The 25,225-nt window shown below is 28.8% G+C and overlaps 1 protein-coding gene across 1 annotated transcript; it reads left to right on the top strand.

Moving 5' to 3' along the window:
- The first annotated feature begins 6,611 nt into the window (after nt 1-6,611).
- LOC111624066 lies at nt 6,612-20,807 on the top strand. The gene is made up of 3 exons (XM_023366848.1): nt 6,612-7,384; nt 17,123-17,376; nt 20,652-20,807. Exons 1-3 carry the CDS (start codon nt 6,946-6,948, stop codon nt 20,805-20,807), a joined length of 849 nt encoding a protein of 282 aa, XP_023222616.1. The 5' UTR covers nt 6,612-6,945.
- Nucleotides 20,808-25,225: the final 4,418 nt, after the last annotated feature.

Raw genomic sequence — 25,225 nt, 5'->3', positions numbered from 1 at the left:
CTGACTGACTGACTGATTCATCATCGCCCAGAGCAAACCGCTGAACCTAAACAGGTAAAATTTGGTATACAGTTAGGGTATGTCATGAAAACGCTCACTAAGAAGGGATTTTTCGAAATTCCCCTATGGGGGGAGAGGGAGAGCATTAATACTTAACCTGAAGAATGGCTTTTGAAATTGATTCCCATATTTTCCCTTAAATTGATAACATTTCAGACATTGTTATAAATATTTTTATATATTTCGATTTTTTAACCAAATGTTTGAACTGTTTTAAATTCAAATTTGTTATTACATATTCGTTCGATTATAGCATGATTGTAAACGTTCCAGAAAATTGATCAAATTGAAAATAGTTTGTTTGATTCTCAGCAATTCTCATCATTCTCAGTGGTAGGTGTTATATAACAATTACTATGGTTGTTGAAATACTGAATATAAATAGGGTTTGCTTGCAAAACCCCTGTGGGTGAAGTTGTGTGTAACAGCTAGTACACCATACTTCTGCTAACAATAGTGTCATGCTAGTCATCTATCTAACTCTTTTCAAGGAAAAATGTTTTAATTGAAATAATGTGACTTCTAGTGCAAACTGGAAGTTTATATATAGTTAATTGGGGCATCTTGCCCCTATGCTTTCCGTATATGGTCTCGACTTTCATCACTCTATCTCCATTCTTGAGATTAAGGAAGGACAGACAGTCTGATGGATGACAGTGGGAATTTATAAGTCTACAATTGCTTCCCAAAAATTATTTGAATATTTAATAAGAACCTTTCATTAACATGTGCAAGACAGCTGCGTTACAAATGGTTAATAAACCATATTTGCCATTATAAATTGTTTTGAAATTCAAACAAATCTTAATTTTTTTGATCAGTTAGGATTGCTCAAGCCTCTATTGGATCTCCTTGACTAAAAGTTTTGTAATGTTAGTCTAAATGCTTAAATATTAAGTGAAAATATAAGAAATATACTTGCCAGAAATTGAAAATGTGAAAATTTATATGAGTAACAAGTATTTTATTGCTTTATTAATTACCAAATTAATTAATATGGTTGTGTATTGGTAACAGTCAGATAAGCTCTGAAAGCAGTTTAATGGCAAAATATCCCAATATCAAAAGCATTATTCTTTGGAGATATTTGTCAAATGATCAATCATTTGAATTTTCTCACTCTTTTTATGTCTTTTAGTCTTTGAAATATTATTGATTCACAATTATCAATTTGATAAGTTATTCCAATTAGTCTGTTGATTATATCAGTTTCCTACTTCTCCACCTGTTCTTTCAACATTATTAGTCCATCTTTCAGTAGGGGATCACTTTTTTAGATTTGATTTTGTTTTATAACCAGATGGTTGTTTTTTGCTTGTACTGTAGTGATGACTGACTGATAACATAAAGAGCAATAAGTAAATAAGACTCCCAATTAGTATGAATTCTGGTTATATTGACTATGATATCATAACACTTGTTAACTTGTTAAAACAAATTGTAAAAACTGTATAACTTGAATATTTATTTATTATAATTATTAATATTGTATTATTAATTAATAATAATTTGTTTTTGCAATCAGTAACATCTTTAACAACAACTAGCATATAATTGAAGTAAGAAATGACAGCAATTTAAAGTACTGTACTGTGAGCAAATGATGAGTCATATTTTACATTTCAAGCATTAGTTAAGACTGATAATTCTAAGTTCCTTGTAAATTATCAGCCATATTTTGAAGCAGATAGTTCAAAAAGATGATAATTATTATTAAAACTCTTCTTATAAGTGAAGTTTTATAAGTTTAATTTGTTTTGGGACTTGCTAATTCTGAAAATGTTAGATGATGTTACAATATCTTAATTATAATAAGCAGATTTTACTGAAAAAATTATGCCATTATCAGTCCTTGAAATATCAGACTAAATATACTAGGCTGAACAAATAGAATTAAATTAAAAAATATTCATAAATATAATATTTTTTTAAGGATAAGAAAAATATAAATAAAAGTTTCCAAAGAGTTTTCATTTTCTTTAAAAATATAATGTAATCAACACAATTATTTTAAACACAGTATTTTATATACTCTGAATTTAAGAAATAACCAACTAACCTATGTTTGTGTTGTACAGCTTAATGACTTTCATCACTGTTGTTCATCCATTTATTATTTTCCAAGTTTTCAGTAAAATGCTATTGAAATGAAGACTTATTTAATTTAGAAATTTATGTATTGTTGCATTACTGCTTTATTAGAATTACATATATTAGCAGGCCCGTGAAGATAGAAATTTGCCATTAATGGACCAAATCTCTCATCTACAATCTGTACCATATTTGGAGTGTATATTTACCAGTATTTTGATTGATATTTGCCACAGTTTATTGTTAAGTGACTTAGTTGATGTTATACTATTATAATACTAGGGAGATTGTTGTGTGTAGATACAGGGTGAGTCAGAAATTCCTTGCATGCTTTTCATTCCAAAAGTGCTAAAGATATATTAATCTTAAGTGCTTGTGGAGTGAAAAATGTGCAAGGGACTTTTGACTCACCCTGTATATGTATATATGAATTATCTATAGAAGAATGAATGAAAGATTTTGTAACTTTGTGGATAAATTAGTTTAGCTGAAACTGGAGGATATAATTGAGAAATTAAAAAAATGTGGTAGTAAAAATTATACTTTGAAGCTGCAGGCTACAATCAATATGACACATCTGTTACATGTAAAATTATAAATTATATAAAACTATAATCTAACAATATAAAAATATGTAATTATAATTTTAGCATTATCTTATTCTTAAAATCAAAACAATACAATAATTTTTAATAAATTTTTTGTAATATTTTATATCTTTTTATCTTATAATTGAGTAACAGTCATTCTTTGAGTCATTCAGTCAATTCATGCTTTATTGGAGCACAAGAAAATTTAAGTAATTCCTAGTAATGCTTTTTCATTTCTCTTCAAGACTCATTTGATATGAACTCTTCTCAAGTGTCAACTGCTGCTCACAATTTAAATTAAATTTTTGAATGTATATGAAGAATTGGATATTAAAATTGGCATAAAATTCAAGTTTATAAAATTCTGTAAAATGTTTTAATTATCAGTCTTATTGTTTAAGCAACTATTTTTACATTTTAATTAAGTTTTCCTTATGTTTTCTTATGTTTTGGCATTTTTTTCAAATATTTTAATAGACTGTATTTATATATTTATTATTTGCTAGTAATGTAAGTCAAGCATACCAGCATATCATCATTAATTGATATGTTTTTAATAAATGTATGCTGTATTAATCTAGTTCTTTAAAGTTAATTTTTTAACTATTTATTTTTGTACATTGATGAGGGCTAAAGTATTCAAAATATATTTTCTGCTATGTGTAAAATAATTTAAAATAAACAAGACATATGAAGATAACATTGTTTATTTAGTAGTTATTGATGATAAAAATGTATGATTTTTCATTTACAGTTTTTTCTAGGCAAAAGATGAATTTAAACATTTTCCAGCATCTTAAATTAATAATTTTGTGAATTCAAATATTTCTTAACATTTGACAGATGCAAAAATGAAAAACTTTTCTCAAAATGATCAGACAGATGTGAGTTTTGAAGAATTATTAGAACAATACAGGCAAATTAAATTCCTTTTAAAGGATTTGAATGAGGAAGAGGAAAAACGATTAGATGAAAATAAAGTAGACGAAAAATACTTCAAATATACAGATGGAGAAAGTGGTAACAAAGAAAATCGTCATAAAAGAAAGTTATCAGTCTCAAGCAAAAGATGTAAACAGTCAGTTGATCATTCTGTGGTAAGTAGTGATGTAGTTGTGATTTTGATATGAACTTTAAGATATCTGGAATTTTTATTTAAATTAAAAATTTTTAATGGAAATTATTTTAATGCTTTAAACGTATTGTTAATGTATTACTATTTTCTGCTATTTTAACATAATTGCTTTTATAGGACCATTATTCTTGAGATTAAGGAAGGACAGACAGTCTGATGGATGACAGTGGGAATTTATAAGTCTACAATTGCTTCCCAAAAATTATTTGAATATTTAATAAGAACCTTTCATTAACATGTGCAAGACAGCTGCATTACAAATGGTTAATAAACCATATTTGCCATTATAAATTGTTTTGAAATTCAAACAAATCTTAATTTTTTTGATCAGTTAGGATTGCTCAAGCCTCTATTGGATCTCCTTGACTAAAAGTTTTGTAATGTTAGTCTAAATGCTTAAATATTAAGTGAAAATATAAGAAATATACTTGCCAGAAATTGAAAATGTGAAAATTTATATGAGTAACAAGTATTTTATTGCTTTATTAATTACCAAATTAATTAATATGGTTGTGTATTGGTAACAGTCAGATAAGCTCTGAAAGCAGTTTAATGGTAAAATATCCCAATATCAAAAGCATTATTCTTTGGAGATATTTGTCAAATGATCAATCATTTGAATTTTCTCACTCTTTTTATGTCTTTTAGTCTTTGAAATATTATTGATTCACAATTATCAATTTGATAAGTTATTCCAATTAGTCTGTTGATTATATCAGTTTCCTACTTCTCCACCTGTTCTTTCAACATTATTAGTCCATCTTTCAGTAGGGGATCACTTTTTTAGATTTGATTTTGTTTTATAACCAGATGGTTGTTTTTTGCTTGTACTGTAGTGATGACTGACTGATAACATAAAGAGCAATAAGTAAATAAGACTCCCAATTAGTATGAATTCTGGTTATATTGACTATGATATCATAACACTTGTTAACTTGTTAAAACAAATTGTAAAAACTGTATAACTTGAATATTTATTTATTATAATTATTAATATTGTATTATTAATTAATAATAATTTGTTTTTGCAATCAGTAACATCTTTAACAACAACTAGCATATAATTGAAGTAAGAAATGACAGCAATTTAAAGTACTGTACTGTGAGCAAATGATGAGTCATATTTTACATTTCAAGCATTAGTTAAGACTGATAATTCTAAGTTCCTTGTAAATTATCAGCCATATTTTGAAGCAGATAGTTCAAAAAGATGATAATTATTATTAAAACTCTTCTTATAAGTGAAGTTTTATAAGTTTAATTTGTTTTGGGACTTGCTAATTCTGAAAATGTTAGATGATGTTACAATATCTTAATTATAATAAGCAGATTTTACTGAAAAAATTATGCCATTATCAGTCCTTGAAATATCAGACTAAATATACTAGGCTGAACAAATAGAATTAAATTAAAAAATATTCATAAATATAATATTTTTTTAAGGATAAGAAAAATATAAATAAAAGTTTCCAAAGAGTTTTCATTTTCTTTAAAAATATAATGTAATCAACACAATTATTTTAAACACAGTATTTTATATACTCTGAATTTAAGAAATAACCAACTAACCTATGTTTGTGTTGTACAGCTTAATGACTTTCATCACTGTTGTTCATCCATTTATTATTTTCCAAGTTTTCAGTAAAATGCTATTGAAATGAAGACTTATTTAATTTAGAAATTTATGTATTGTTGCATTACTGCTTTATTAGAATTACATATATTAGCAGGCCCGTGAAGATAGAAATTTGCCATTAATGGACCAAATCTCTCATCTACAATCTGTACCATATTTGGAGTGTATATTTACCAGTATTTTGATTGATATTTGCCACAGTTTATTGTTAAGTGACTTAGTTGATGTTATACTATTATAATACTAGGGAGATTGTTGTGTGTAGATACAGGGTGAGTCAGAAATTCCTTGCATGCTTTTCATTCCAAAAGTGCTAAAGATATATTAATCTTAAGTGCTTGTGGAGTGAAAAATGTGCAAGGGACTTTTGACTCACCCTGTATATGTATATATGAATTATCTATAGAAGAATGAATGAAAGATTTTGTAACTTTGTGGATAAATTAGTTTAGCTGAAACTGGAGGATATAATTGAGAAATTAAAAAAATGTGGTAGTAAAAATTATACTTTGAAGCTGCAGGCTACAATCAATATGACACATCTGTTACATGTAAAATTATAAATTATANAATAAAAAATTATACTTCAGATGTTAATTTAGTATCAAAAACGTAAAATATTTGAGTAGCCCAAGACATAGCCAAAGATTGAAGCGACACAGCACTGTCGAAAATTTAAGTTTGCCGACTGGAATTCTTTCGGATGATTGACTTTCGGAAAATCGACGCTCTACTGTATATGAATCTCACATTTAAGAAGATATATATTTTTAAAACTCTTTTCGCCCTATGGATACTAAAAGGGTCTCTTTTAGCGAGCCCATTATGGATTTGGCCAGGCCCACAATGGGGTGAGGGACGAGGCCCAACATATCCGGACGGTTTGTTTGTTTTTAAGTTATGGCAACGCAACACTTGTACGATCTGCCTGGGCGATGCCTTACGGGAGGTCTTTTTAAGAGAAACTGGCCACAATTTAGGCATTACAGACGTGGAGAAAACACTACCGAACTCCCAGCTTTCAAGGAACGAAGACCGCTTGGCCACTGGTGGGCCACATATCCGGACGGACCAAATACAATAAGATAATTACAGAAGAGAAAGATGATAAATTTAACATGAAGTAAAAATCATTTTAATTTTATATTTTATTAAATAAGTAAATAAAATCAAATATCTATAAATAAAGTTATATTTTACAATTCGTATTAAAATTAAAATACTGGATGGCAACACTTCATCGAAAACAGTTTTCATTTTGTAGCGAAATTAGGTTCGATGGAATGTTGATAATATTTCGCCATAAGTTGAATCATTTAAACAGGGTGACGTTATCATCATTAAAATTAAGATTTCGAACGACCAAAAAGGATAATGTGAAAGTAAAGGGACGTTTCTTGCATATATAACTCCAATAAATATAGTTAAAAAAAATGGAAAATTCCCAAAGCAAGAAGGAAGAAAGCGAATTGGAAGAAGGTGAAATAAGTGAAGATCAAGATGAGAAATGTAAAAATTCTCCTCTATCTGCCGTTAATGATCAAGGAGATTCTTCAAATAAAAAGGTCGAATCGAATTCATTTGTAAATAAACCACCTTTTGGACCAAAAAGACCTCAATATTTATTAAAACAAGGTTATCGCAATAGAAATCAGTTCTTTGGATTTAAAAATGTACCCAGTTTTTATGGTTCAAGAGATTCTTGTAGTAGGTTTAATACTGCGACTGGTAACTTACAGCCTGTTATTAGACGTCCTTACTTTGCCAATAACAGGATTAGATTTAAACAAATGCCTAGAAATTATCCCTCGATACCTTACTTAAATAAGAGAAGATTGCCAAAATTTTGTGACACACATGGACATGCTAGTAGTATCCTTTTTTTGTATAAAATGTTAGGTTGATATCTGTTTAATTTTATTGCTATATGATAAGTATTAAAAGAATAATTATTTGAGTAATCATGTTAGTAACTTTATAAAAGGTAAGTGAGGAGTTGTATAAAGATTTTGTCATTTTAATGTACGAATTAGCAAGATTTTCTCTTTTGCAGGTTATTATTGGTACCGTGCAAAAGTTTATCATTCAAATAAATGGTTAAAGTCCAGATATGTATACTGTCATGGTGGCTCATCTCTGATTCCAGCAAACAAAAGAAAGGAAACAGTGGGGGACGCACGTTCTAACCTAACCTAACCTAACCTAACCTATTCTAATAAATTACTATAATTATTACCAATCAAATTATTAGAATAGGTTAGGTTAGGTTAGGTTAGAACATGCATCCCCACTGTTTGCTGGAATCAGATGAGCCGCCATGACAGTATACGTATCTGGACTTTAACCAAATAAATCAAAGTAACTGTGGCCCTAAGAATGGTCTTTCATATTTGGCTTCAAAACTAGCTTCCTGTAATGATGAATGATTTATAAAACTTAATGAAAATTTGAAATAAAAATTGGATTAAGATCCTAAAAACTTTAAAATTAATGTTTCTTATAAAGGGTAGGAAAAAATACTTATATGTATATTGTGGAATGGATGATATGTATAGGTATGGATGGAGAAATTTCCAGAGGTCCTTTATATTCATAGGCACTGATTCATATATTTCCTGCACTGTTTGAACCAGACCTGTCTGTCCATGGATATGTATTATCAATATAAGGTCATTTGCTTGCTTTAATGCATAGGGTTGACGCTGCATGGTACACTACAGCAAAATTTAATTGTTTACTAAATAATAATCTTTCTAATTCTGATGATAATTTTTCTAAGAAGCATTATCAGGAATATTTTGAAAAAAATAAGAGAGCAATTTTTGGATGTATTTGGTCTTGGAATTGCATTACTGGTAATCGGTTAAAAATGCATCTGTAAATAAACTGATAATTTGATATTTTTTATCATTAAATTTGGTAAAAAATAAGGTATTATAAAGCCAAATATTTACTTGTATGCACTTTTACATACATTTACATTTTCATACATTAAAGATAGAAGCATCAAATGTTTTTTATTTAAACTGTGAAAGTAATATTGTCATTTATCTTTTAAATTATTAAAAGTATTTCTTTACAGTTCTTTTCAATTTTTAAAGTATTGTATTACAGCACTGTGCTGGGCAGTTTGGCAAGTTGTTTGTTTATCCATAATGTGTAGAGTGAAATAGTAAGTTTTAGTTTACAAATAGAACACATTTATTTGAATGTGGATATTTGCACTAGCAACTTTTAAATCATGGCAACTAAAAAATGAAAGAGTACTTTATTTTTTAGATAACAAAATTGTTGCTTTTCAGAACAGGTCAAAAGGAATTCAATTGGACATTGTGCACTAGTGATTGTTTTGTTGCAAACTCATTAATAAGTGAACAAATAAACAATCCTAGTGTGCTAATTTTTGTATTTGTAGTCAAAATTTAAAAATTGCCAGTAATTTACTAGTAATAAAGTCCTTATTTTGAGCCAAACTAAAAGCAAAAGAAAAAATTTTGGAGCAGACTGTCTTGTGGACTTGCACATCTATAGATTTTAAGTTTATATATGGATTTTCTACAACTGTGACAGGTGGGAGGTGGTCACAGGCTGCACTCGAAACCCCAGACCCAGAAACGGAAGGAAGAAGAAAATGTTAATGAAGTAGTTAGATATAAGGGGAAAATAAAGTGTGATAGGAGAGTGGAAAGGTGGTCAAGGGGTTCATGAGCACCTGCACTTCATTTATTTAAATGAAAACAAATTACAGAACAAATTGTAAACAGTGATTTACATGCTAGATACAAAAAGGTGTTACAAAAAATAGTTGGCGTGATAATAGCAATGCTTACAGACTATTTATGTACATTGGTTAAACAGGCCAGGCTATCAGAATACGAATTGACATGCCAATATAAAGATTCCGTTTACAAAGGTTGGTGAGATACTTTATAATTTGAGATACATAACATTTTGTATACGTATATAACTAATCCAATATGCAGACTCTGCCTTTTGGTGACTTTGCAACTGATGCTTAGCCAGGCAGTACAAGCATCTGTTCAGTGTACAGTGGTTACAATTTTTATATACATGTCCTTGAGACTTTGTGAGAAGTACATATAATGCAATATCTATATACCATGTATACCAGAAGAAATAAGTGCCGCTTAGAAAAGTGTTTAGTGAGTAAACCCACGCAGATACTATGCTGCAGGATGAGAGAATACCACATTATACTGACAATTAGAGATGCAGTAACACCAATTGGCTGAGCATTAGGGCCCTAGGAGAGATTCAATCAAGGATTTTTATATCCAATGCAAATTTTTTAAGATCTTTGTATATTTTGCTGTTGCTTACCAGAGTATTCTTATGGCATGTCCATAGTTCGTTTTGTTTTTGGATTTCGCTGATTAGTTCCTTCCTCTGTAATTCATAGATGGGGCAGTTCCAGATGATGTGCTCTGGGTTTTCGTCTTCGTTGAGTGCACATGGTCACTTACCATCGGTCTTTCGCAAAAACCTCCTAAGATAACTGCGAAAGTTGCCGTGCCCAGTCATAATTTGAGTTGTTTGATAAGCAGGGACTAGATACTTGTATTTACTACGCTGGAGGATGTCAGGTATGAAACTATACGTTAACCTACCTGTTGAGCTGATGTCCCATCTTGCCTGCCACTCTTTCAATGTATGATGGCAGATGTTTTCCTTTAGCCATATGAATGGAGTTTTGCCTTAGGAGCAACTTTGTACCCATACAGGTGCTGTGCAGGCCAAAAGATCAGCCCTCTCATTACCAATAATACCAGAGTGGCCTTTTACCTAGATAAACTTGATGGTAATACTGTTCCGTAAGGTAAGTACTAGGCCTATACTTTTTTGGATTATTGTCAGTTTGGTGTTAATGTTCTTGAGCTGCAACAAGGCAACTTGACTGTCGCTCAGAATTGTAACCCTAGAGATCTTGTGGGCTATCATGTTATTATTAATCCAGAGTAGCGCCTTATTGATGGCCAGAGATTCTGCCTGGTTGACCGTACAATGACTGGCCAACCTGAACCGAGCCTGGTGGATGTTTATGCTATTATTTGCCACAACGATGGAACATCCCACTCCCTTGTCGGACTTTGAACCATCCGTGTAGATACAGAGGTGCTGGGTAGTGACCTCTGCACCCTCCAGGGTGGAAAGATCATCGAAGGAGGTGCTGGGTGATAGTTAAGGCACTGAGGGTTGTAATCCAATTTATATTGTGACAGATGTTCAGAGAGACTCGTGGCTGCTGAGCCAACATCTGACTTGTGACCTTATTGAAACTGTTGATAGTAGTTGTCCCAATGGCCAGCTTATGATGGTGAAAGGTCCATACTTTTTTCTTTATAATCAGGTCTATGGGAATTAGATTTGCTATCACTAGTAGGGTGTCCGTTGGGGCTGTCTTGTATGCCTTGGTGATTGAGATGAGAGCAAGCCTTTGAGCAGACAGGAGCTTTCTTTTTGTGTGTGTTCTTGTGATCAACGTCCCCTAAATCTCTGAACCGTATGTCAGAATTGGCTCAATAACTGCAATATACATGAGGCGGCATGCCTCACTGCCGTACCCCCAATGGTTCTGAGCAATAGAGGCCAAAGAGTGCATAATCATCACTGCCTTCTCATAGGTGTAGTGGGCTTGATGCTTCCATGTTAACCTGTTGTCTAATATCACTCTAAGTATTTTACTGTTTCACTGTTCTTTATTTGGTGACCATCCATTTTGATGATTGGCCTCTTGTGTGGGGGCGTGGTCCTCGGGAAGATGACGCAGTGGCATTTGTCATAATTTATTATGAGTTTCTTGTTGTGACACCACTGTGTGACAGGATGCTATTAGTTTCAAGCAGAGAGAAATATCTTATAAAAATTCTATAAAACCTTTGTATCTCCAGTTGTAAATTTATTATTAGTGACTAATGTTTTCGATCTTAAACAGATCTTCTTCAGACATTAGATGCAATAGACACCTCAAATACATTGGTACTACTAGACGCTCACTCCATAAACATCTACAGAAACACAGATATGGTATTAAGCAAAAAAAGCTAACCATTGACCTCGTCACGTTTGCCTGTGAACAGAACGTGGAAGTAGATTCCAAGAACACATGTATTATCAAACAATGCCACAACATAGAATATGTCTGAATCCTCGAAGCCCTGGAAATTCACAAATCAGTAATAAGAGGAAATATCAACTTTAAAGAATGGCCTCTATCTAAAGCAGGGGTGTCCAACCTTTTTGTTTTTCTCGGCCACATTGGAAGAAGTCATGGAGTTTTGAGCCACAAGTATATTATATATACTGTACTTGTGGCCTAAGTATATTTTGGCTTAAATATCCTTAAATATACAAGTATATTTAAGGATTAACATGTCTAGATTATAGTAATAAGTATTAAAATTTTATTACGAAAAAGGATATTTTAAAAAATTACTTCTATAGACACTTTCAATTTTTACTTAGAAATATATAAATTCATTTATTATAAAGGAGACAGACAAACATTTATTTGAAAAACACAAATATTTGTTTTATTTGGGTTTCTAATTAATAAAAATGACAAAACACCATTTTAAAGTGCATTTTTATTCAACTAATACATTTATAAATAATATGTAGCCCAAAAAGTAGCCAATGGCCAAACAAATAAAAAGGGTAGCCAAATTTGGCACAAAGTAGTCAAATCTTGCAATGCTGGGAGGAATACTAAATAAAGCCGGAGTTGGGACTCAAAGGATTATAAACCCAAAAGGAGAGAAAGGACAACAGATAAAGAAGTGAGGAAGGTTGGAAAATTAAGGGTCAATATTTGCATAACAGAAGGTCTATTTAACCTTTCTCACTACTTTTTATCTTTTGGTCTTTCTCTCCTTTCCTCAAATTTGAGTCTATACTCCTTTGAGTCACAACTCCAGCTTTATTTAGTATACCTTCCTCATTCACACGTTTCCAAGTATTTAAAAATATTTCCTTTCCACTGAAAAATAAAATATATATAAAGGTTTACAGCTTTGTGAAACTTCTGTTTTGAGTTTATGCCATTGAAATAAATAAAAAAATAAAAAAATTTGTCAGTTTTGTTTACATGTTTATTGGGCCGCATTGGAACTTGCCTTGGGCCACAAGTTGGACGCCCCTGGTCTAAAGCATGGCAATATTTATGTGAAAAACAATTACCCCCAATTGATGATAAACATGGATTATAAATATTGATTATAAATGTGCTGTATATTTAATTTTAAATAATAATTTTATTTTAATTTTTTGTTAATTTTAAAAAATTGTTGCTGATGTTTCTTTTTTATTTTTATTTTATATCTAATTACATTATGTATTTGTTTTTATTGGTTGTTTCAAGTTTTTAAACTAGTATGTTCTATTTTGGTTGTGTATTCAAATCTGAAGATCTGTTTCAGATCGAAAACATTAGTCACTAATAATAAATTTACAACTGGAGATACAAAGGTTTTGTAGATTTTTTTTTTTATTAGACCCAGTTCATTTATATTTCCATAGAATTATTGAGAAAAATCTTTTGTGAATTGATAAACAGTTGTTGCTTTTGATTGCAGTTAGATTGTTGCTTTATTCTCATGGTATGAATGAACTTTTCTTGTTTTGTAGAATTTTAGTTTTTTGAAAAGTATGAGTTTGATATTTTATTTTATATGAAGTTATTTTTGCCATTACTGCTAAGTGACATAAATAGAATAGATAAAATGATCCAAAAATAATGATACAGACTAAAGTGAAAAACAAATGTAAAATATAGTCAAATAGAGAAGTGTTTTTCTTATTTGAATCATTCTAGATAAAAATAAGTAATTTAAGTAGCAACAGATCCAGAAGAACCCAAAGAGGAGCTAATTCAAAAATTATGAGCAATTATTATGACATTGTCATAATGCCAGGCTGTAATTTTTAATTTATTAATTTAAAATATATGCTCTTCACCTCAAATTAGTAGTCTTGCCCCTATCTAAATATATAAAATTACTTGTCCTGACTGACCGAGTCACTGATTGATTCATCATCACCCAGAGCAAACCGCTTAACCTAAAGAGGTGAAATTTTGTACACAGAGTATGTCATGAAAACGCACACTAAGAAGGGATTTTTCGAAATTCCCCTATGGGGGGAGAGGGAGAGCATTAATACTTAACCTGAAGAATGGCTTTTGAAATTGATTCCCATATTTTCCCTTAAATTGATAACATTTCAGACATTGTTATAAATATTTTTATATATTTCGATTTTTTAACCAAATGTTTGAACTGTTTTAAATTCAAATTTGTTATTACATATTCGTTCGATTATAGCATGATTGTAAACGTTCCAGAAAATTGATCAAATTGAAAATAGTTTGTTTGATTCTCAGCAATTCTCATCATTCTCAGTGGTAGGTGTTATATAACAATTACTATGGTTGTTGAAATACTGAATATAAATAGGGTTTGCTTGCAAAACCCCTGTGGGTGAAGTTGTGTGTAACAGCTAGTACACCATACTTCTGCTAACAATAGTGTCATGCTAGTCATCTATCTAACTCTTTTCAAGGAAAAATGTTTTAATTGAAATAATGTGACTTCTATTGCAAACTGGAAGTTTATATATAGTTAATTGGGGCATCTTGCCCCTATGCTTTCCGTATATGGTCTCGACTTTCATCACTCTATCTCCATTCTTGAGATTAAGGAAGGACAGACAGTCTGATGGATGACAGTGGGAATTTATAAGTCTACAATTGCTTCCCAAAAATTATTTGAATATTTAATAAGAACCTTTCATTAACATGTGCAAGACAGCTGCATTACAAATGGTTAATAAACCATATTTGCCATTATAAATTGTTTTGAAATTCAAACAAATCTTAATTTTTTTGATCAGTTAGGATTGCTCAAGCCTCTATTGGATCTCCTTGACTAAAAGTTTTGTAATGTTAGTCTAAATGCTTAAATATTAAGTGAAAATATAAGAAATATACTTGCCAGAAATTGAAAATGTGAAAATTTATATGAGTAACAAGTATTTTATTGCTTTATTAATTACCAAATTAATTAATATGGTTGTGTATTGGTAACAGTCAGATAAGCTCTGAAAGCAGTTTAATGGCAAAATATCCCAATATCAAAAGCATTATTCTTTGGAGATATTTGTCAAATGATCAATCATTTGAATTTTCTCACTCTTTTTATGTCTTTTAGTCTTTGAAATATTATTGATTCACAATTATCAATTTGATAAGTTATTCCAATTAGTCTGTTGATTATATCAGTTTCCTACTTCTCCACCTGTTCTTTCAACATTATTAGTCCATCTTTCAGTAGGGGATCACTTTTTTAGATTTGATTTTGTTTTATAACCAGATGGTTGTTTTTTGCTTGTACTGTAGTGATGACTGACTGATAACATAAAGAGCAATAAGTAAATAAGACTCCCAATTAGTATGAATTCTGGTTATATTGACTATGATATCATAACACTTGTTAACTTGTTAAAACAAATTGTAAAAACTGTATAACTTGAATATTTATTTATTATAATTATTAATATTGTATTATTAATTAATAATAATTTGTTTTTGCAATCAGTAACATCTTTAACAACAACTAGCATATAATTGAAGTAAGAAATGACAGCAATTTAAAGTACTGTACTGTGAGCAAATGATGAGTCATATTTTACATTTCAAGCATTAGTTAAGACTGATAATTCTAAGTTCCTTGTAAATTATCAGCCATATTTTGAAGCAGATAGTTCAAAAAGATGATAATTATTATTAAAACTCTTCTTATAAGTGAAGTTTTATAAGTTTAATTTGTTTTGGGACTTGCTAATTCTGAAAATGTTAGATGATGTTACAATATCTTAATTATAATAAGCAGATTTTACTGAAAAAATTATGCCATTATCAGTCCTTGAAATATCAGACTAAATATACTAGGCTGAACAAATAGAATTAAATTAAAAAATATTCATAAATATAATATTTTTTTAAGGATAAGAAAAATATAAATAAAAGTTTCCAAAGAGTTTTCATTTTCTTTAAAAATATAATGTAATCAACACAATTATTTTAAACACAGTATTTTATATACTCTGAATTTAAGAAATAACCAACTAACCTATGTTTGTGTTGTACAGCTTAATGACTTTCATCACTGTTGTTCATCCATTTATTATTTTCCAAGTTTTCAGTAAAATGCTATTGAAATGAAGACTTATTTAATTTAGAAATTTATGTATTGTTGCATTACTGCTTTATTAGAATTACATATATTAGCAGGCCCGTGAAGATAGAAATTTGCCATTAATGGACCAAATCTCTCATCTACAATCTGTACCATATTTGGAGTGTATATTTACCAGTATTTTGATTGATATTTGCCACAGTTTATTGTTAAGTGACTTAGTTGATGTTATACTATTATAATACTAGGGAGATTGTTGTGTGTAGATACAGGGTGAGTCAGAAATTCCTTGCATGCTTTTCATTCCAAAAGTGCTAAAGATATATTAATCTTAAGTGCTTGTGGAGTGAAAAATGTGCAAGGGACTTTTGACTCACCCTGTATATGTATATATGAATTATCTATAGAAGAATGAATGAAAGATTTTGTAACTTTGTGGATAAATTAGTTTAGCTGAAACTGGAGGATATAATTGAGAAATTAAAAAAATGTGGTAGTAAAAATTATACTTTGAAGCTGCAGGCTACAATCAATATGACACATCTGTTACATGTAAAATTATAAATTATATAAAACTATAATCTAACAATATAAAAATATGTAATTATAATTTTAGCATTATCTTATTCTTAAAATCAAAACAATACAATAATTTTTAATAAATTTTTTGTAATATTTTATATCTTTTTATCTTATAATTGAGTAACAGTCATTCTTTGAGTCATTCAGTCAATTCATGCTTTATTGGAGCACAAGAAAATTTAAGTAATTCCTAGTAATGCTTTTTCATTTCTCTTCAAGACTCATTTGATATGAACTCTTCTCAAGTGTCAACTGCTGCTCACAATTTAAATTAAATTTTTGAATGTATATGAAGAATTGGATATTAAAATTGGCATAAAATTCAAGTTTATAAAATTCTGTAAAATGTTTTAATTATCAGTCTTATTGTTTAAGCAACTATTTTTACATTTTAATTAAGTTTTCCTTATGTTTTCTTATGTTTTGGCATTTTTTTCAAATATTTTAATAGACTGTATTTATATATTTATTATTTGCTAGTAATGTAAGTCAAGCATACCAGCATATCATCATTAATTGATATGTTTTTAATAAATGTATGCTGTATTAATCTAGTTCTTTAAAGTTAATTTTTTAACTATTTATTTTTGTACATTGATGAGGGCTAAAGTATTCAAAATATATTTTCTGCTATGTGTAAAATAATTTAAAATAAACAAGACATATGAAGATAACATTGTTTATTTAGTAGTTATTGATGATAAAAATGTATGATTTTTCATTTACAGTTTTTTCTAGGCAAAAGATGAATTTAAACATTTTCCAGCATCTTAAATTAATAATTTTGTGAATTCAAATATTTCTTAACATTTGACAGATGCAAAAATGAAAAACTTTTCTCAAAATGATCAGACAGATGTGAGTTTTGAAGAATTATTAGAACAATACAGGCAAATTAAATTCCTTTTAAAGGATTTGAATGAGGAAGAGGAAAAACGATTAGATGAAAATAAAGTAGACGAAAAATACTTCAAATATACAGATGGAGAAAGTGGTAACAAAGAAAATCGTCATAAAAGAAAGTTATCAGTCTCAAGCAAAAGATGTAAACAGTCAGTTGATCATTCTGTGGTAAGTAGTGATGTAGTTGTGATTTTGATATGAACTTTAAGATATCTGGAATTTTTATTTAAATTAAAAATTTTTAATGGAAATTATTTTAATGCTTTAAACGTATTGTTAATGTATTACTATTTTCTGCTATTTTAACATAATTGCTTTTATAGGACCATTATAATTTAATTTAAATTAAATTATAATTTAATTTAAATTAAATTATAATGCATTAAAGGTAATTAAAGATAAGCATTTAATTATAATTATAATTACCTTTGTTGTTGTTAATCTCAAAAATCATTTTAATTTATAATTTGGGAAAATTAGTTTTGAGAATTAATTTTACCACTTTCATCATACATTACATTTCAACTCTGTAAAACCTTGCTTTAAAGCCAGCAAATTCACATGTTTAAAATGCAATACAATATATAATAGGTAATGTGTAATAATACAATTTATATTATGTATGTATGTCTCTTTAATCCGAAAATTAAGTTCGGTAATTATCATTACAGCTTTCAGGTTAGATACTTTTTATTGTTTCCACCAGGGCTGTGGAGTCGGAGTCGTGGAGTTTTGGTGTTTTAGCCGGAGTCGGAGTCGGATGGTAAGGAAAAGTCGGAGTCGTGGAGTTTTAGTGTTTTAGCCGGAGTCGGAGTCGGAGTCGGATGGTAAGGAAAAGTCGGAGTCGGAGTTGGAATCGGTAGATTTTTACGCGACTCTACAGCCCTGGCAGGGCTGTGGAGTCGGAGTCGTGGAGTTTTGGTATTTTAGCCGGAGTCGGATTGGTAAGGAAAAGTCGGAGTTGGTAGATTTTTACGCAACTCCACAGCCCTGGTTTCCACATATGCATTTCAGACTTATATAAATGTTAAGTCATAATAACAGCTACCAAAAGTGATATTTAGAACAATTTATATTATTAACTTGCAATCATTACCTTTTTTTTTTTTTTTTTTTACAGGATTGCATGCATAAGGCAACAATTTTCTGCTGAATTTTCATTTTTTTTTTTTTTTTTTTTACAGGATTGCATGCATAAGGCAACAATTTTCTGCTGAATTTTCATGCATAATTGATGATCCTCAAGTTTGACCATTTTGAAAAAGTTACATATAATGTGTCTTCTCTTCACATGCCAAATTTCAACATCATATATAGTTTGAGATATTTTGTTTACAGAGCAGTGTCTTTTCAAGGGCTTTCCATGGAGACCTCTTGAAAGCTTGGGCTAGTGTGCTTTGGTAAAAGTTTTATTTCTAGCTTGACCCATTCATACTAATGTGGGCTAGTGTTAAATAGGTTCAGCTGGATATAAATGACAGAAGGGATGTATTTCTTAGAAGGACTAGAAATGATTTTTCTGTATATTTTTGGGCATGAAATAAATCACAAAAACATTTAAATTATTGAAGGTCATAGTGCCCCAGGTTTTCTTATGGAGACAAGTGTTCAAGATTATAGTGACTTGCAGATTGTCATGTTAAATTATGCATAGTTGATAAATGTTCAGGATGTGATTACTTCTTGTAGCAATAGGCCTTCATGATGTCAGACTGGAAAATTGCCATGTATGCATGCAATCTTGTAAAAAAAGAAAAATGAATGTGATTGCATGTGCATGATGATAAATTTCTGCAATGGTTTTCTGAAGGTCTGATAAGCAGAAAAAAATTTTTAGACCAAAATTTTTACACAGATGAATAGCATGTGGCATGAAGATATCATGAAAGTAAAGCTAAGTTAGTTACTTTGGTGAAAGAGGCCCATGAAAAAACTGGTAGATATGGAAAATTGCTGCTATTGCATGTGATCATGGGTTAATAATTTTAATTATAATATAATTAAATTTTATGTCTGGCATTTATTACATCAGACTTAAAATTTGATTAAAAAAGATTAAAAAGATAGTTTTTTGAAGTATTGTGTGTTAAATCTATAAATTCTATTGTAAAAGAAAGGACTAAGAGAGAAAAAATACAAAATTGAATAATAGAAGGACTGTTAAAAAATTAAGTGAAATGTTCTTGCTAAAAAAAAAATACAAAGCTTTTTTTTGTAGAAAGTGAGATAATGATCATAAAATACGAACTCAAAATTCATGTTAGCAATACAGATGAAAAAAGCTCTTTCCAATTCAATGTTAGAATTTGCAATTCTAATGTGGAATTGAAAAATTGGAATTTACAGATTTAAATTCCAATCTGTAAATGATTTTAGGGCTTCATTTATAGAATTAGATATTAAATTGAAAAACAGTATCACGGAGTTGTTTTATATTACACTTTATATTTCAATCACTTGATATTCATTTAATGTTAAAATTAATGTGATATTTATTATGCTATACAGTAAGGTCCCTAGGTATTATCTACTCACAGATCTTTATCTTTTAGTGGGAATATGGACATAACAAAATTTTTCAAAAAATAGGTTAGCAAGCCTTTTAATGAATTTTATTTTGTTACTAATTCTATTTAACAATCTTTTTTCAAATACTTCTTATATTAGGTATGGTTTTGTATTATCTTGAAATTTTTTATTCATTCTGTTACCATTTCTGTTTAGATTGAATAATTAAGACACTATTATAGTTTGAAAGTTTGTTTATTGAATTAGAAGCTTTCCAAGAAATATTTTCTCAAAAATTTACAAAGTACAGAAATGATAAATAATTTTAAATTTAAATAGTATTATTTATCATTTCTCATTTTAATAATTTTGATTGCATAACAAAACAATTTGTGATTTTTTTTTTCCCTCCCAGTTTAAGAGAGAAATTTAATAAATGTATATTTTTGTTCATGGATTATATAGGATTTGTTAATGAATAATAAATAAATAATTTTTTTCAAAGCCATTTAGATTTATGGTTGTGGATTAATAACAGAATAAACTACTTTAATTTAATAAAACATTTTGGTAATTATGAAAAAAACATATAACTGTTAATTAGAAAAATAACTAATTAAAAAGTTAGAGAAGCAATAGCATATGTGCATAGTAAGTCAAATGTTGGTTTTTTTATTTTATACTGTGTGTTGTACTGTAACAGACATGAAGGTCAGGGAATTTGTACAAAGTTGGTCAGGAGAAGTCAGAAAAAGTCATAGAATTTAAAACAAAAATTCAAGTAGGAACCCTGTTTATGAATTTGAAAAATGATATAATTTAACAGTTAAGTTTAACAGAAAAATGAAGGATAAAGTATTAGATTTTATTTATTAAAAACAGATTTCATGATATGTATTTCTCTGTTAATACTGTATTCTGTTGATTTTATTAAGGATAAAGGCAAACCAATAAAAAGAAGATACAGTGAATCTTCTGAAAAATATGCTGTTTCCTGCGAGAATCAAAGCAATATAAAAAAATTAAGTGACAAAGAAACCAACCAAGAAATGTGTATTAAAGAAAATAATGAGGAAGTGAGTTTTGTTTAATATTTTCTGAATTAATAAAAACATATAATTTTTTATTTTACTTTNACTGGAGGATATAATTGAGAAATTAAAAAAATGTGGTAGTAAAAATTATACTTTGAAGCTGCAGGCTACAATCAATATGACACATCTGTTACATGTAAAATTATAAATTATGCTGATGTTTCTTTTTTATTTTTATTTTATATCTAATTACATTATGTATTTGTTTTTATTGGTTGTTTCAAGTTTTTAAACTAGTATGTTCTATTTTGGTTGTGTATTCAAATCTGAAGATCTGTTTCAGATCGAAAACATTAGTCACTAATAATAAATTTACAACTGGAGATACAAAGGTTTTGTAGATTTTTTTTTTTATTAGACCCAGTTCATTTATATTTCCATAGAATTATTGAGAAAAATCTTTTGTGAATTGATAAACAGTTGTTGCTTTTGATTGCAGTTAGATTGTTGCTTTATTCTCATGGTATGAATGAACTTTTCTTGTTTTGTAGAATTTTAGTTTTTTGAAAAGTATGAGTTTGATATTTTATTTTATATGAAGTTATTTTTGCCATTACTGCTAAGTGACATAAATAGAATAGATAAAATGATCCAAAAATAATGATACAGACTAAAGTGAAAAACAAATGTAAAATATAGTCAAATAGAGAAGTGTTTTTCTTATTTGAATCATTCTAGATAAAAATAAGTAATTTAAGTAGCAACAGATCCAGAAGAACCCAAAGAGGAGCTAATTCAAAAATTATGAGCAATTATTATGACATTGTCATAATGCCAGGCTGTAATTTTTAATTTATTAATTTAAAATATATGCTCTTCACCTCAAATTAGTAGTCTTGCCCCTATCTAAATATATAAAATTACTTGTCCTGACTGACCGAGTCACTGATTGATTCATCATCACCCAGAGCAAACCGCTTAACCTAAAGAGGTGAAATTTTGTACACAGAGTATGTCATGAAAACGCACACTAAGAAGGGATTTTTCGAAATTCCCCTATGGGGGGAGAGGGAGAGCATTAATACTTAACCTGAAGAATGGCTTTTGAAATTGATTCCCATATTTTCCCTTAAATTGATAACATTTCAGACATTGTTATAAATATTTTTATATATTTCGATTTTTTAACCAAATGTTTGAACTGTTTTAAATTCAAATTTGTTATTACATATTCGTTCGATTATAGCATGATTGTAAACGTTCCAGAAAATTGATCAAATTGAAAATAGTTTGTTTGATTCTCAGCAATTCTCATCATTCTCAGTGGTAGGTGTTATATAACAATTACTATGGTTGTTGAAATACTGAATATAAATAGGGTTTGCTTGCAAAACCCCTGTGGGTGAAGTTGTGTGTAACAGCTAGTACACCATACTTCTGCTAACAATAGTGTCATGCTAGTCATCTATCTAACTCTTTTCAAGGAAAAATGTTTTAATTGAAATAATGTGACTTCTATTGCAAACTGGAAGTTTATATATAGTTAATTGGGGCATCTTGCCCCTATGCTTTCCGTATATGGTCTCGACTTTCATCACTCTATCTCCATTCTTGAGATTAAGGAAGGACAGACAGTCTGATGGATGACAGTGGGAATTTATAAGTCTACAATTGCTTCCCAAAAATTATTTGAATATTTAATAAGAACCTTTCATTAACATGTGCAAGACAGCTGCATTACAAATGGTTAATAAACCATATTTGCCATTATAAATTGTTTTGAAATTCAAACAAATCTTAATTTTTTTGATCAGTTAGGATTGCTCAAGCCTCTATTGGATCTCCTTGACTAAAAGTTTTGTAATGTTAGTCTAAATGCTTAAATATTAAGTGAAAATATAAGAAATATACTTGCCAGAAATTGAAAATGTGAAAATTTATATGAGTAACAAGTATTTTATTGCTTTATTAATTACCAAATTAATTAATATGGTTGTGTATTGGTAACAGTCAGATAAGCTCTGAAAGCAGTTTAATGGCAAAATATCCCAATATCAAAAGCATTATTCTTTGGAGATATTTGTCAAATGATCAATCATTTGAATTTTCTCACTCTTTTTATGTCTTTTAGTCTTTGAAATATTATTGATTCACAATTATCAATTTGATAAGTTATTCCAATTAGTCTGTTGATTATATCAGTTTCCTACTTCTCCACCTGTTCTTTCAACATTATTAGTCCATCTTTCAGTAGGGGATCACTTTTTTAGATTTGATTTTGTTTTATAACCAGATGGTTGTTTTTTGCTTGTACTGTAGTGATGACTGACTGATAACATAAAGAGCAATAAGTAAATAAGACTCCCAATTAGTATGAATTCTGGTTATATTGACTATGATATCATAACACTTGTTAACTTGTTAAAACAAATTGTAAAAACTGTATAACTTGAATATTTATTTATTATAATTATTAATATTGTATTATTAATTAATAATAATTTGTTTTTGCAATCAGTAACATCTTTAACAACAACTAGCATATAATTGAAGTAAGAAATGACAGCAATTTAAAGTACTGTACTGTGAGCAAATGATGAGTCATATTTTACATTTCAAGCATTAGTTAAGACTGATAATTCTAAGTTCCTTGTAAATTATCAGCCATATTTTGAAGCAGATAGTTCAAAAAGATGATAATTATTATTAAAACTCTTCTTATAAGTGAAGTTTTATAAGTTTAATTTGTTTTGGGACTTGCTAATTCTGAAAATGTTAGATGATGTTACAATATCTTAATTATAATAAGCAGATTTTACTGAAAAAATTATGCCATTATCAGTCCTTGAAATATCAGACTAAATATACTAGGCTGAACAAATAGAATTAAATTAAAAAATATTCATAAATATAATATTTTTTTAAGGATAAGAAAAATATAAATAAAAGTTTCCAAAGAGTTTTCATTTTCTTTAAAAATATAATGTAATCAACACAATTATTTTAAACACAGTATTTTATATACTCTGAATTTAAGAAATAACCAACTAACCTATGTTTGTGTTGTACAGCTTAATGACTTTCATCACTGTTGTTCATCCATTTATTATTTTCCAAGTTTTCAGTAAAATGCTATTGAAATGAAGACTTATTTAATTTAGAAATTTATGTATTGTTGCATTACTGCTTTATTAGAATTACATATATTAGCAGGCCCGTGAAGATAGAAATTTGCCATTAATGGACCAAATCTCTCATCTACAATCTGTACCATATTTGGAGTGTATATTTACCAGTATTTTGATTGATATTTGCCACAGTTTATTGTTAAGTGACTTAGTTGATGTTATACTATTATAATACTAGGGAGATTGTTGTGTGTAGATACAGGGTGAGTCAGAAATTCCTTGCATGCTTTTCATTCCAAAAGTGCTAAAGATATATTAATCTTAAGTGCTTGTGGAGTGAAAAATGTGCAAGGGACTTTTGACTCACCCTGTATATGTATATATGAATTATCTATAGAAGAATGAATGAAAGATTTTGTAACTTTGTGGATAAATTAGTTTAGCTGAAACTGGAGGATATAATTGAGAAATTAAAAAAATGTGGTAGTAAAAATTATACTTTGAAGCTGCAGGCTACAATCAATATGACACATCTGTTACATGTAAAATTATAAATTATATAAAACTATAATCTAACAATATAAAAATATGTAATTATAATTTTAGCATTATCTTATTCTTAAAATCAAAACAATACAATAATTTTTAATAAATTTTTTGTAATATTTTATATCTTTTTATCTTATAATTGAGTAACAGTCATTCTTTGAGTCATTCAGTCAATTCATGCTTTATTGGAGCACAAGAAAATTTAAGTAATTCCTAGTAATGCTTTTTCATTTCTCTTCAAGACTCATTTGATATGAACTCTTCTCAAGTGTCAACTGCTGCTCACAATTTAAATTAAATTTTTGAATGTATATGAAGAATTGGATATTAAAATTGGCATAAAATTCAAGTTTATAAAATTCTGTAAAATGTTTTAATTATCAGTCTTATTGTTTAAGCAACTATTTTTACATTTTAATTAAGTTTTCCTTATGTTTTCTTATGTTTTGGCATTTTTTTCAAATATTTTAATAGACTGTATTTATATATTTATTATTTGCTAGTAATGTAAGTCAAGCATACCAGCATATCATCATTAATTGATATGTTTTTAATAAATGTATGCTGTATTAATCTAGTTCTTTAAAGTTAATTTTTTAACTATTTATTTTTGTACATTGATGAGGGCTAAAGTATTCAAAATATATTTTCTGCTATGTGTAAAATAATTTAAAATAAACAAGACATATGAAGATAACATTGTTTATTTAGTAGTTATTGATGATAAAAATGTATGATTTTTCATTTACAGTTTTTTCTAGGCAAAAGATGAATTTAAACATTTTCCAGCATCTTAAA

The sequence above is a fragment of the Centruroides sculpturatus genome, unplaced genomic scaffold, assembly GCF_000671375.1.
Source record: "Centruroides sculpturatus isolate CEXI.00-Female unplaced genomic scaffold, Cexi_2.0 scaffold323, whole genome shotgun sequence".
Classification (NCBI taxonomy): domain Eukaryota; kingdom Metazoa; phylum Arthropoda; class Arachnida; order Scorpiones; family Buthidae; genus Centruroides; species Centruroides sculpturatus.
This window is presented reverse-complemented; position numbering and strand designations above follow the sequence as displayed.

Coding starts and splice junctions, on each gene's coding strand:
- LOC111624066 (XM_023366848.1), top strand. CDS start 6,946: ATGGAAAATTCCCAAAGCAAGAAGGAAGAAAGCGAATTGGAAGAAGGT. Junction 7,385..17,122: donor CACACATGGACATGCTAGTA/GTATCCTTTTTT, acceptor AACATTTGACAG/ATGCAAAAATGAAAAACTTT. Junction 17,377..20,651: donor AGTCAGTTGATCATTCTGTG/GTAAGTAGTGAT, acceptor GATTTTATTAAG/GATAAAGGCAAACCAATAAA.